At 37.0% G+C, this 15,324-nt stretch overlaps 1 protein-coding gene and 1 non-coding gene across 4 annotated transcripts in view; one reads left to right on the top strand and one right to left on the bottom strand.

Annotated features, from left to right (window-relative positions):
• Jak2 (Janus kinase 2) overlaps nt 1-15,324 on the top strand; it is a 109,790-nt gene that overhangs the window by 55,275 nt on the left and 39,191 nt on the right. For all 3 annotated transcript variants that reach the window (XM_029567631.1, XM_029567632.1, XM_008841657.3), the window contains 4 exons: nt 6,907-7,064; nt 10,174-10,285; nt 12,356-12,542; nt 13,188-13,315. In XM_029567631.1, coding sequence (XP_029423491.1) covers nt 6,907-7,064; nt 10,174-10,285; nt 12,356-12,542; nt 13,188-13,315 — 585 coding nt within the window. The remainder of the gene's footprint in view (nt 1-6,906; nt 7,065-10,173; nt 10,286-12,355; nt 12,543-13,187; nt 13,316-15,324) is intronic.
• Nucleotides 14,271-14,395, bottom strand: LOC115071822. Its single transcript, XR_003850896.1, has one exon.

Raw genomic sequence — 15,324 nt, 5'->3', positions numbered from 1 at the left:
TGTTACGTATTGTGCTTTAACTTGATTTTTTAAAAAAATAAGATGTTTATTGGTCATTAATGCACCTATAGACCTAATTTTTAAAATTGTGTATCATCCTGTATTAGGTATATGCTTTTTAAATTTATAACTGTCTTTTTTTACACATTTAAATGTGTCTTTGCATACTTTCTATATTGATGTGCCACTATATTAATAATAGAGATAACAATTAGTAAAATTCCTATGTCAGAAAGTATGAATATTTAGAATTTTAACATAGACTGTTAAATTGCCTCCCAAAGTGTTTCTGATGTATGTATAAGTCTGTTTCCCTGGATATTTTGCCAACATTGAATGTTATCAATCTTTTGCTTTTTTTTCTGCACTTCAGTCAATACTATAGCATGCAGGGTCCACAGCTGAATTATGTGTGTGTGTGTGTGTGTGTATGTGTGTACATATACATACACATACATACATACATACATACACATATGTGTGTATGGAGACAGGGTTTCAGGATTTTACACGTACGTGTGAGTGTGCATGTGCGTGTGCGTGTGTGTGTACACAAAGACAGCTGGCCTGAAATTCACTATGTAGACCAGGCTGGCCTTGATCTCACAGAGATCTGCCTGCCTATGCCTCTCAAGAACTGGGATTAAAGGCAAGTGCCACCATGAATAGTACTAATACTATTCAAGTTCTACCTGAATAGTATTATGACAAATCTCCTCCAGCAGCCTCTATAGCCCTGTCCAGCAGTATGAGAGCTAGCCATCTTGGAGGAAGCTTCCATCTTGGTTCCAACTTGATTTCTTTATGTCCTGTGACCAAACATCATGTGGTGTCTTTCGCAATAGTCTTACCATTTAGTTCTGGTGGGCAGCCAATTGACTTGACAAATGTTTGTGTTGTTTGAGGACTTTAGAGGCTTTCCTAACCAATATTTGGAGGGAGGTAGCCCACCCCTGGTACTGTGGTTTCATTTAAAAACCTGTAGTTTCTAGAAGCAGCCTTATCCACCCATATAAGATAACGTGTCAACTCTTTGTTATTCAATGATGAGTTTTGAACCTAGGACCTGGTGCATGCAAGACAGGTATTCTACTGAGCTAATGCAGTGATGGCTTAGTGATCATGAATTGTTTTAGTTTGTGCTTATTATAGAGGTCTTTTATGCATTGATTTTAGAAGATAACTGGTGATTATAATCATCTTGGTTGTCAGTTTTTCCTCTCAAGGTTTATAATCTATCATTTTTGCATTGTCCTGGTTTTTTAGGGTTTGTGCTGAGAGGTTTGATATTATTCTCATAAATTTACTTTTGTAAATCAGTTGGTTTTTTTTTGTCCCAGCTTTGTTCTGTATACTTGGCATATTTTAAGTATAATGTATCATGGAGAGGTTCTTTCTTTTTTATTCTAAAGGCCTCTTATACTTGGGTGTCCCCATATTTTCCTAGATTTGAGAAATTTTTGTTGATTTCATTGAATATGTTTTCCTATGCCTATAACTTTATATGTTAGGTCCTTTTCCCTTGGTCCCTTGATCTTGTCCTAGAGTTTTGGGAAGTTGTTACTTTAAAAAAGTTGCTGTGTGAATATACACTTCCTCAGCAATGACCTCAGTCACTGGTACTCTTTAGTCTCCTTGATATTGGTGCTGCTCTCCATGGTGTTTTTTACTTCATTGAACTTTTCATTTATAACATTTATATTTTAGTTAATTTTTTCCCAATATCTCAATTTCCTTACCAAATTTCTCATTTGTGTTGCTGGCTTTCTTGTCTGGGTCCTGAAATAACTTTCATACTTCATTTATCTGATTCATCTGCTTGTTTGAGTTTCAAAATAGACTTTTGATTCTTGGTTCAACACTTCAAAACACTTTGTCATCTTTGTGTTCAGTTATTGAGGAATTAAATACTTTTAGAGATTTACTTTAAAAATTTTTTTATTATTTTATAGGTATGTGTGTATTGCCTGCATGTATGTAATTGCACTTGTGTCATACAATGTCCATGGAGATCAGAAGAGGGCATCAGGTCCCCTGGAACTGGAGTTAAAGACAGTTGCTAGGTCATGTGGGTGCTGGGAACTGAACCTGGGTCCTCTGCAAGAGCAGCGAGTGCTCTTAACTGCTGAGTCATCTCCTCCAGTCCCTAGAGATCTACTTTTACAATTTTTTGTTTCTAGTTTGGTACTTGCACATTTGTTGGAATAAATATCTCTTCCAATTTTATTTGAGGGTCTTCTTAGTGAACATCCTTCTTTAAAGAACTCAAATCCCTAGTACTATCTAGGCAACAACAACAATGTTGTTTAGGCTCATGCTGTACGTAAGCTGAGAGCCTGACCATTCAAAGGTCAGTTCATTTGGCAGCTTCAGGACTGCATTTACTTTAGAAGCTTCCCTTCTTTGTGTTTAAGGACCTCTACTGCTGGCCATACTGAACTTTGCAGCCTGTTAGCCATGCAGGCCTCTACTTGTAGCAACTTTTCAGGCTAAATGGTATCCTTTGAGAGCATCAAACTGAGTGAAGCAAACAGCACTGAGATGTGTATTATGGGGGAGATCCAAGGAATTCTGGTATTCTGTTTACCAGTTTTAGAGCTTTCAGGTCCTGTCCAGCAATAAGCTAGCCTCTGGGAGGGAAGAAGTTGCAGAAATTGAGCAGTCCCTCAGACCTGGCTCAGAGCTCTTGGGTCCTGCCTGACAGCAAACAACACATGCTGTCCATGGGCTTAGGTTTCTCATTCTGTGCAGTCATCTTCAGCTGATGAGGCTTTCTTCTTGACACAGAGAAAAACAGCCTGTCACTGACCCTATCACAGCCAGAGTTCCGTGTTACTAAACTTTGCAGTGAATCAGTGTCCAGCCCTCTCCCACCCAAAACTACCTTTTACGGCCATCTTCCATCATACCCGGTGACTGAGTGTCCCTGGGTTCCCTGTGATGGAGTTGTTCCCTTCCTTCAGGTCCCTAGAATTGCTCAATCTCAAACAGTGGGTTCTTTTTCAAGATGATGCTTGGCTATAGTAGTCTGAGATAGGGAGAGTGGCAAAAGATTTCTCTCCATGGCTGACCTTCCACTACAGAGGAGTCACTGTCAAATCAAATCTATTACCTTTAAGGCTAGGAGAACTCTGAGTTTCTCCCTTGCCCAGGGACCACCATCTGTTCTCACCAGGGATACTACCTTACTTTGTGATTTGACTTTCCCTCTCCCTGCTGGAGTTAGAGCTGTGAGCTGTTTCCAGTGTTTCTCTGCATTAGCTTTTCTGCATCTCTGTGCTCTGCTGTTGTCCTGATTTCTCTTCCATGATTCCCAATGTTCTCCAGAATAAAGTCTGTTCTTCGTTACTCTTGACAATTCTCATTCACAGACTCACATGGAGGAAGCTTTTAAACTGCCTGGAAGCTCAGATAGGTATATCGTTTGTAGTTCAAATACACCACACTTCTCTCCTTATACTTTTGAAATCTCTCTCTCTCTCTCTCTCTCTCTCTCTATATATATATATATAGTCTAGTATCACTATGATTCTGTAAATACTGTTCATTGTAGAACCAAGAAATATGCTATGATCACATTTCCATTTTTGTATAACTTTTTGTTTTTCCAAGAGTTAATTATTGTTTTGGGTTTTCTAAAAAAGCATATATTTATATTTATAAATACCTTTATAGATATTATATTTATAAGTATCTTTCTGTTTGCTATAAGAAATTTTTGTAGTAACTCACTTCTCAATACAGTATTACATGTAGTCAAATCTCTTATATCATCTCTAGTTCTTTCCTGGATAAGTCATCCTTGATCCCTAGGTTTTGCTGTATAATCTTGACCATAAGCTCTGTTGATTAGTATAGCTATTATTATGCATAGCTGTCATTCTTGGGCATGCCTTTCCTATCATCCTGGCAGTTTTCACTTCTCATATGTCGAATCCTTTGGTGTTCTGAATCCCATATTTGCCTTGTTTTTCCATATATGTCAACTCTAGTACCTTTTGTTATTCTCCTTGGGATTGTGGTAGTTTAGAAAATTAATTGAGCATTTTTTACATTTTGATGATTTTGAATTTCCTTACTAAGAACATAATTCACTTTCTATATATTCAAATAATAGTAAGTTGTATTATACAAGAGTATTTTGAAATTTCTAATAGTCATTTTTCAAATTTTTGGTTAAGTTTTTACTACATTTTTCTTGCTATTATAGATATGACTTTATTTTTCAAATAAACAGTCATATTGATTATTTTGATATGTGGAAAATAAATACCATTATATGTGTATATGCTTTTCTACTAGATAAAATGTTGCATTTTAGGCTGATTATATGTTCATACATACATACATACATACATACATACATACATACATACATTCATGTGGGGCTGGAGATATGGCTCAGTGGTTAAGACCACTGGCTACTCTTGCAGAAGACCCAGGTTTAGTTCCCAGCACCCACATGGCCACTAAACACTATGCTTAATTTCACTTCCTGGGGATCTGAGGCTCTATTCTGACCTCTGTAGGCATTTCATGACATAGTTGCACTTCTATACATGCAGGCAATACACTTATATACATAAAATAAAAAGAAAAAATAATATTTATAGTAAAAATTACAGCATAACCCATGTGGTGCAGACACCACACAAGGCCCCTGGCCACCTAGCTCAGGGTGCAGGGGCCAGGCAGTGGGGGTATCCAGGAGGCAGCTGTGAGCACCTCACCATGCACCTCTATTGCCAAGGGCTGGAACTGAGGGCAGCCACTGAGCCATGCACCTGTGATCAGCCGGCCATCACACAGGCAACAAACCCCAAGGAGGATGAGGGCTGATCACCAGGTGCAGGTGAGAAAGGACTTGGCAAGTAAGAAAGTGGCTGAAGAGCCAAGGTGGCAGCAGTGGCAGCTCTCTGCAAAATGCGACTGGGGATAAGATGAGGTTTCATCACAGGCTTCCCCTGGCCAGTAAAGAAGATGTGAAGGCTACAGTTACCAAAAAAAGCCAACAATAACCTTGATCACAAAAGAACAATAACAGTAACAATAACAGCAAAAAAACCCACACCATCTGTCTTCTTGACCAAAAGCAAAAGATGGTGTTCTCCAATATTGATGTCCTTCTAGCAAGAAATTCAAGTCATCAAGTAACTGTTGCCTCTCCTCTGTTGGCTGCACAGAAGCCTAAATGCTCTTAACCACAAGTATAATCTTGTGGACAGAGCAATGGAGACAGGAAAATAGAAACCAGCCTAATTGAAATTGTGATCCCTTCCCTGATCCTGAACTGTGATTACTTCCTGTTAACTTGAAGCTCCTGTTAACAGGAGCTGTGGTCCTGTCCTGTGAACCTGGGGCTGTGATAGTCTCTCCTGAGCCTGGAGCTGTGGTCCCTTCTCATCATTCTAGAACTGTGGTTGTCTCTCATGAACCTAGTTTTGTACTACCCTCCTGAGAGCTTGGAACTCTGTTCCTTTCCTGTGAGCTGGAGTTGTGCTTATCTTCCATGAACCAGAGCTGCAGTCCCCTCCTGTGTGCTTGGGACTATGGTTGCCTCCTGTGAACCTTTAGCTGTGGTCCCCTCCCTTGAACCTGGAGCTTTGGTCCCTCCCTGGGAGCTGGAACTGTAGTCTGTCCTGGGAGCTGGTATGGTAGCCCCCTCCCATGAACCAGAGCTGTAGTCCCCTTCTGTGAACTTGGAGCCTTGGTCTCTTGTAAGCTGGAGCTCTGGTCCCCTCATATGAGCCTGGAGCTTTCATCTTCTACCATGAACCGCTGTTCCACATTCCTCTGGTGGTAGGCTGATGGTGGAGCAGAGTGGAGGACAGAGGACTTCCTGATTTGGACAACAGTTTCAGCCTTCTCTAAGTGGCTACATTCCCAAAGCCCCCTCCCCTGAAGTACCAAGTTGTGTATGGCAGTGCTTTGCCTCTTATGCTGGGGACAGGTGAGGTCTCTGCCATTTGCACATTCTAGTCTTGGGAGGACTGATTCTCTAGAGCGGACCTCCTACCTCCCCTGAGGGCAGCTGTGCTCTTCACACATGGTCCTGGGCATCTAGGGCTTGGTGTTGGACCTCTCCCATTACCAGGCACCTAGACGTTTTCCTATTTTTCCGTTTCTCTTCTACAACCCAGTGTGCCTTCACCTGTGCCCTATGGAAAATGTAAAACATCTAATTGAACTTCTAGAGATAAAAATCACAGTCTGGGAAGTTAAAATAAAATACAAATTACTGTAATAACTAAACTGATACAATTCTCAAACTAAAAATGCGTAATTGTATTTCAGAATATAAATTAGCAAGTCTATATGCCTACTATTATTTTTTAATACTGTTTACTGACAAAACTGTACTACCAAGGTTCCACAATAATGTGAAATTTGTCAGTTACTAGAATGTGAGTTTGCCATTCACTCCCTTTCCACATTCTCTATACAAAGTTTTTCAATGTATTATGTTGTTTATGTTGTTTCATAAAGAAAGAAATGCTAATATTTGTTTTTAAAAATCATAGCATAGTTCCATATCCTAATACTTTAGTTTATAGTACATGTAATTTAGCCTCAGCAGTCTATAATTGGTATATAAAAATAAATGTTCATGATTTATCACTAATTCCAGCTTTTGTATCAGATTAGATTTCTAACTGAGATAACATGCTAGTCTAACGGGGAACTGGAGAATACAATCAAGTTATGAATGTTCATTGACCTGTACCTGGGAAACCATTTTTTAGGAGGATCTTAAATATCAGACACAAGAATTTGTTAATTCAGAATAGGTAATTAGAAGTTATGAAAGATATTTGAACAATCTAGAGGAAAATTAATATGAAGTATGGAGAATTTTTAATGTTTATCACTTAACTGAATTTTTAATCATATTTTTTTTTCTCTCAGGAAATTGAACTTAGCTCATTAAGAGAAGCTTTGTCATTTGTATCATTAATTGATGGATATTATAGACTAACTGCAGATGCACACCATTACCTCTGTAAAGAAGTAGCACCACCAGCAGTGCTTGAGAATATACAGAGCAACTGTCATGGCCCAATTTCGTGAGTAATGCAAAATTTAAAAGTACATCTTTGGGTTCTGGGGAAATGGCCCAGTGGGTAAGAATGCTTGCTTTGCAAGCATGAGGACTTAAGTTTGGATCCCAAGCACCCATGTAAAAAAACGAGCTTGCTGCATGTAACTGTAACCCTAGTTTTGTGCTGTGGAAACAGGCAGACCCTGAGAGCTCTCTGGCCACCAGCATAGCTGAAAGCTTCTGGTTCAGTGAGAGACCTTGTCTAAAAGTAGTAAGGCTGAGAGTGACCTCTGCATAAAAGCGCGTGCGTGCACGCGCGCGTGCACACACACACACACACACACACACACACTTTTAAAAGGTAGGTGCTGTACAGTCTGTCTTCCTGATCACAGTTTCTTCATTCATGGATGTGATCAGCCACAGATCCAAAATAGTGTTTTGAAAATTGTGTCTGGTTGGGGGAATGTAGCTCAGTGGTAGAGTACATGTCTAGCATGTGTGAGACTTTGGGTTCAATCCCAGTACAAAATAAAGATGATGACAGAACAACAAATATAAAATAAGAATTTGTGTCTGTAATATACTTTCATCAACTTTTTTCTTGTTATCTCCTAAACAATACAGTTTAACAGTTTATATCGCATTTACATTATACTAGGTGAAATACTGTGGAGATTATTTACTATATAGGGGAGGACTTTATATGCAAATTATGCTATTTTAAATAAGGAATTTGAGCATTGTCAGATTTTGCCTTTGAAACTAAGCCCCTGCAGATACCAAGGGACAAGATTTCATATAATAGATACAGGTTTAGGACTTTTGGTAAAATTATAATACTTGCAAAATTCTATTTACATTAATCAGATTACATGACAATTAGGGTTATTTAGGACATGGTTTTTTTATATCCCAATCTGTCATGCTTATAACACACAAATTCAACATTTAGTTTCTAATGCATGCAGAATTAACTCTTAGATGTTACTTTAAAAAAGAGATTTCTGTGGGCTGGGTTCAATCATTCCCCAACATTGGAAGGAAGCAAACACGAAGCCCTCCCATGTATATTTCATTAATTTTGAAATACTATGAAGAAACCATAATGCAAAGTTTGAAATTTGACATTATTTTTGAATAGTCTTTAACTGAAACTTAAAACATAAAATGTGTTTTAAGTTACCTGTATTTACCTGTATTTCTAGACAAGTACTGTGTAGTGGAACTTTCCACAGTGATGAAAATGTTCACTATTTGGGCTTTCTAACTGAAATGTCGTTAGAATTTTATGTTTAATTCAATTTTATTAAATACCTACACATGCCTAAAAACTGCCATATGACCCACATGGTTGTAGACTTTTGCTTTAATACTCAGGAAAGTCAACAAATGTCAAAACCTCTGTTCAGTCCAAACCCTGGTTATTATTTACCTAGGGTGTGTTTTATGATTGACCACATTTGCAGAGTCTGAGCAGGAGAAAAATCTGGGATTGTGAACATGTTACTTGATTTTAATATGCCTGTAAATGTTTGAGAATATGTCTTGGAAATATCTTAAATAATATTTAAGACTTGCTTTAGTCTATGTTTAATGTCTGTCTAGTTATATTTGTTGTGAAAAATTTGTACTGCTTGAGCATTGTATTTGTGATTTACACTTTTAAAAGAACTCCTATGCCAGACATGGTGGCACATGCCTTTAATCCCAGCCCTCCCGAGGCAGAGGCAGGCAGATCTCAGTGAGACTGAGGCCAGCCTGGTTCACATAGTGACTTCCAGGTCTGCTGGGACGAGGAAGACCCTGTCTAAAAACAAAACAACAACAACAAAAAGAACTCCTTGCATTATTCACTTAGCCAACTACTCATTCAGCTAGTCCTCATTTGTAGGATATTTCCTGAGTACATAGAGAATGCAGGCAGTGTTTCAGATATGAGAAATACAGTGATAAGTGAAACAGAATTGTTTTCTGCTTTTGCATAAATTGCATCTTCTTTTTAAGTACTGCACCTTCAAAACTACCATTTTTATTGGATTTTTGTGATTTTCATATAATATAATTTGATGGTATTTAGATTCCCTCTCAGCATATTTTTAAGACTAGTCTTTTTCAGTTATCATAGGTCTTCTGTAGACTTTGATGGTAGACCAAATTTAAAAATAATGCACATACATTCATGTTAGTACTTTTGTGACAGAAGAGACATGAGAAGTGCTTTATAGTGTATTGTCTTCATTGTTAAATGAAGTTTATAGTAGGGTGGTTTTTAAATGACTAAATTTGTAATCAGAAAGAAAATTCAAATGAATGCTTTGTTATTTTACTGCCTTTTAAAAATATTTTATCTGTTATTTTATGTGTATGAGTGTTTTGCCAGCATGTATGCAAGTGGACCTGTCTCATGCAATGCCCGCAAAGGACATTGGATCCCCTGGAACTAGAGTTACAGACAGTTAGTTGTTAGCTGCCATGTGGGGGCTGGGAACCAAACCCCGGTCCTCTACAAAAGTAGCCAGTGCTCTTAACTGCTGAACCACCTCTCTGCCTCCATTTTACTGTCTTATATGTCTTTAGTGTCTTATATGTGGGTTTTGGCTTTGAGGGTGTTTTTTGGTCTTTTTGAGACAGGGTCTCAAAACTGTAGCCTAGTTTGGCCTGGAGCTCACTATGTAGACCAGGCTAGCCTCAATCTGACAGAGAGCTGTTTACTTCTGCCTCCTGAGTGCTGGGATTAAAGGCATATGCTACCATACCCTGCTCTTGTGTTTTAAAAATAATTGCCCCCAGCCAGGCGTGGTGGTGCATGCCTTTAATCCCAGCACTTGGGAGGCAGAGGCAGGCGGATCCTTGTGAATTCGAGGCCAGCCTGGTCTACATAGTGAGTTCCAGGACAGCTGGGGCTACAGGGAGACCCTGTCTCAAAAAGACCAAAAAAAAATTTGCTCCTTAAATTGGTTTGAATCTATTGCAGAATAACTTTATAACATTTCTTTTCCTTGAAAAATTATTTATAAACATAAAGTAGAACAGTTCTGAAAATTCTGCCTCTTTTATTTCATAGTTGTAACATTTTCTCAATAGTGTCATGGTACTTGCTGTTGTTCAAATTATTTCTTCTTAACTTTTAGAATGGATTTTGCAATTAGTAAACTGAAGAAAGCGGGTAATCAGACTGGATTATATGTACTTCGATGTAGTCCTAAGGACTTTGATAAATATTTTCTGACCTTTGCTGTTGAGGTTAGTGTGTCACATTTATTATGTAACATGTTGTGTAATCTGTTTTTTTCTACCATGAAGTATTTCATTTTTAATACTTAGAATTACAGTTCTTAATATGGCAACTGTCATAATAATGCTTACTATATTCCAGGGATCTGCACAAATATTCCTAGGGTTTATATAAAAATATAAAATAGTACATAATATCTTTCTGTCTTTTAATTGTTGTTTATTTTATTTTTTGATGTTTGAATATTACCAGTGTGTCAGTATTTGTTCACATACATTAAAATGTTTACCAAGTCAGGTAGAACAAAATAAATGGAAAAATACATTTTCTTATTACTAGCAATGGTTACTGATTGGAGCAAAATAGGGCAACAGAAACATGGTAGTGCTCTTAACTAGTAGTTTCCCAGTATTAGGAGTAATGGTTTATAATGTCTGATTTAAATGTAAAAGTGCAATGAATCCTCACTGTTGAATGCATATAATCTTGTCTCACCTAAGGATATTTACTATCTAAACTTATCTTTAAAAATATATGTAAGGCAGTTACATAGTCCAAATCTTGAGAAAATTTGTAGCAACAAATTTATTTTACTTTTTAAAAATAGAGAAAGTAGGGGCTGGAGAGATGGCTCAGTGGTTAAGAGCACTGACTGCTCAGGCAGAGGACCCAGGTTCAATTCCCAGCACCCACATGGGGGCTGACAACCATCTGTAACTCCAGTTGGAGGGGATCTGACACTTTCTTCTGACCCTTGCAGGCATTGGACATGGGTACACTTACACACATACAAACAGCACACTCATACACGTAAAATAAAAATGATAATTAAAATATTTTTTAAAAATAGAGAAAGTAAACATTCTGTTACTCAGTTCTTTTCATAAAAGTAACCATGTTGCATTTAGCTCTTGTATTTAGCACATGCAAGAGTGAGTTGTCTGTAAGTGTAGAAGGTAAATTACTCCATCATTTTACCAGTATAAAACTGGTTATCCTAGTGTCAGAATATTTTCTTACCATAACATATGACTGTCTGTTGTGTTAAATTGTCAATTTAAACTGCATATATTTTGTACTTATATGTACCAGCCTACCATGAGTGATATGAATTAGGAAACATATGATATAATCCTACACAGAAACTCACTATTTGGGAAACAAAAATTTTAAAGTATACTAAGAACACTAAATTGTACGTTGTGATTGGTTTAAGAAAAATAGTGTTAGAAATAAGTCCAGTGTGGTCACGCATACCTTTAGTTCCAGCACTCAGGAGGCAGAGGCAGGCAGAACTCTGAGATCAAGGCCAGCCTGGTCTGCATAGTGAGTTCCAGGCCAGCTGGGGCTAACAGAGAGACCCTGTCTTTAAAAAACAAAAACAAAAACAAAAAAACCCCCACACATTTGTTAAGACATATCCTTTAGAGTAGGAGAGACATGAGATTACTTTGAGAAGTTAATAGGTGCTTTAGAAATTATTCTAAGTATGAATAGTATGCTAATAAAAAAACAAGCCAAAAATGTTAAGATGAGTGAAGAAGCTGATTTCTTAATGCACAAAGAAAATATTTTAAAGTGAAAAATACTTCATATTATATTTAGATGCCATATGGGAGATGGTTATACAAGTAGAATAGCATACAATGGAATGTGTATTCTCTTTTATTACAGAATGGAGTTAGAGAGGACCTCACCAGTGTAGGTATTACTTGAACTGAGTTAAGGAGATTAAAATAAAACTAGATTGTATGTTGGGGCTGGAGGTTGGAAATGGAGGAAGAAATGAGCTCAGGAGGGCCTAGTACACTACACCAGCTTTAGAATTTACCTTAGAAACAATAGAATGCTGTTAAGGACAGTGTTGCTAATAGAACTTTTCAACAAAGTCAGTTATCAAGCCACTTCTGTAGGCTATAGCATTACAATTAGACAACTTTTTGAAGTGCTGCTTTAGGGTTTACAGTTCAAATGTCTAAATATATTCTCTTGGTTGTTTTTATGATACTCCTTTTGGCAGAATAATCAATATGACCACTATTGTGATTTTCCCTCTTTTTATAATCAAATTCATATAGCGAGATAATATCATTGAATATAAGCATTGTTTGATTACAAAGAATGAGAACAGAGAGTACAACCTCAGTGGGACTAAGAGGAACTTCAGCAGTCTTAAAGACCTTCTGAACTGCTACCGGATGGAAACTGTTCGCTCAGACAATATAATTTTCCAGTTTACTAAATGCTGTCCCCCAAAGCCAAAAGGTAAAATAACTTTCTAGTTATTTTAAAAATACTAGTCGTGGACTTTGTTTTTCGTGGATGGTGTCTTCAGTATATTGATTTCAAAAGAAATATGTAAGAAGTAATTTTTTACAAAAGCACATTTTGTCTCATCCTTTTATAAAGTGTCATCAAATAGAATTGTATACATTGGTTTGAATTGTCTATAAGTGATTTGAAGTTCTGTTCATCTGAGATGATATTTTAAAGATAGTAATTGCTTGGTATAAGTCAGTCATTTACTTATGGAACTGAACCAATCTCACTACCAAATTTTCATGTGTTTTCAGTAAACACTTTTATATTATTTTTAGATTTCTTGCTATTAAAATAAAATAGATGGGAAATCTCTTAAAATAATCTCTTCTTAACATCAGAAAAATATTAAAGAAGTGATTGTAATTTTGAACGCATGATACAACTGGTAAATGTATATCAAAGTTGAAGAATAAAACCCCTAAAATAATCTTCTACAAAATGATGAACAGTATGCAACTACAGAGTGCTTCTTACATATAAAACATACTCATTTACTTACCTCTGGAGCAATTCGTATTTTCAGTCTGTTTAGATGTTATATACAGATTCACCCACATATGTATATATGTGTGTGTGTATTTTTTTCAGATAAGTCAAACCTTCTAGTCTTCAGAACAAATGGTGTTTCTGATGTTCACATCTCACCAACGTTACAGAGGCATAATAATGTGAACCAAATGGTGTTCCACAAAATCAGAAATGAAGATTTGATATTTGTAAGTCGAATTGATATTAAAGCATGATCTTTTTTTTTCATCCTTTTAAATCAATGTCTTTTTTATTTCTTGATATTACATTCACGTGATACTTGAATTATAGCCTCTATTTTAAAATTTTGCTTGGATTTAAAATGTGTATAATTTATGAGCCATAAATCTTATGAAAATATATTAACCTCATATCAAAAATTAGCCAAATAATAGTTATATTCTTTTATCAGAAAATTTAAATACCTCTTTGCAAATCTTAAAAGGTAAAGATACACAAAAGACCTCTAGCTTAACTTTCATCTAAGGGAAATTCAGTGGTTTATTTTTAAGGGACTGAAAACCAAATAGTACATAAGAGTTGATGATTTGACTGTTATGTGATATATGATGGGGCTAGATTTTAGAATCCTTAATCACATGGGTTAAGAATAAAAACATTACAAAGAAAGAAGGCCAGTCTTAGGTTTGTGAAGGCAGGAACAAAAAATGAGAGCATCTTTGAATAAAGCCAGGACCTACAAGAGTATGCATCTTCAGTAAGATCATATATGCAATGTTAAGAGTTTACCCACTAGAAAGAGAAGAAAGGAATATTGTCTGTTTTAATTGGGTTCTTAGTGAGGAGAAAGTCTCTCACAGGAATTTATAAGCTTTTGAGTTGAGATTTTTTTATATTAACCTATATTGAGAAACACTAAGCCAATAAGTTAAAGGCAGTAATGAAAGGTGCTTGGTGAGGCTGGAGAGATGGTTAAGAGTACTGGCTGCCCTTGCAGAGGACCCAGGTTCGGTTACCAATACCCATATGATGGCTAAAAACTGTCCATAATTCCAGTTCCAGGAAATCTGAAATTTTCTTCTGACCTCCGTTGGCATTGCATGACATGGGTGCACTTAGATACATGCAGGCAATGCACTGATAACACATAAAATAAATAATTTTTAATATTTATTTTCTGGAAAATGTCAGAACAGTCAGCCCTGTGATTTTTCTCTAGTACGGGCTGCTCTCTGTACCTCTTTTTTCTAGGAGAAGTGTATCCACAAAGTCTTGCTTCATCAGACTCAGCCTTCTTTCTCCTCTGTTAAGCTTAAATTTTAAGCTGTTAAGCTGGGCATGGTGGCACAGCACTCAGGAGGCAGAGGAAGATGGATCTCTCTAAGTTTGAGGCTAGTCTGATCTACTTAAAGCAAGCAAAATATTCATTCACATAAAAAATAAAATAAGCTTTAAAAAAGATAGATCTGATGTAGCTCAGAGGTAGGATGCTTGTTTACATGCTAAAGGTCCTGAAATCAATCCCCAACACGTCAAATTTAATGCCACCAACAAAGCTCAGGTTTATTTTATCAAGTATATTGACATATACCTGTCATCTTAGTACTGTGGGGGCTAAAGCAGGATTATCATGAACCTGAAGCCAGCTTAGGGTACAGCAGTGAATTCCAGGCCAGACTCAGAAACACTGAGAGTCCCTGGTGAGAGAAAGGGAGAGAAAGAGAGAGGCTGATAAAGGAGGGACAGAGGGACAGAAAGTGGGGAGAGAGTAATGGAGAGGGAGACGGCAGGAGTATCTAAGAAAGCTGTAGCACAAGAGATTAAGTAGCCAGGTCGAACAGCCAGTAAGTAAGGAACAAGTTCAATGTTCTGCCTCCATATACCACCTGCCTTAAAAAAATAATTTATTGAGAATTTCATACTTGCATATAAGGTGCTTTGATCAAATCCATGCCCACTCCCGCCCCTCCAACTCCTCCCATATCTCCCCATCACTTTTTTCTGATAACTTCATGTACTCTTTCTTCTTCTTCTTTTTTTTTTTAAATGGGGCTTTTTGCAACTCTAACAGTTCCCCCTCTGAAGAGGTAACCCTAAAATCTTTCAAGGATTAGATAAAAGCTCTCAAGTACTTTTGACATTTTTGGCCTTTGGAACAGAGTATGTTGCTAAGAGGCCCAAGGACATTTTGAGTTTTAGCCAAGAAACTGTCTGCACTAGTTAGGAAAGTTAAAGA

The sequence above is a fragment of the Nannospalax galili genome, unplaced genomic scaffold (genome assembly GCF_000622305.1).
Source record: "Nannospalax galili isolate Female #2095 unplaced genomic scaffold, S.galili_v1.0 scaffold241, whole genome shotgun sequence".
Lineage (NCBI taxonomy): Eukaryota > Metazoa > Chordata > Mammalia > Rodentia > Spalacidae > Nannospalax > Nannospalax galili.
Note: the sequence above shows the minus strand (reverse complement) of the source record. Positions and strands in the feature narration are given on the sequence as shown.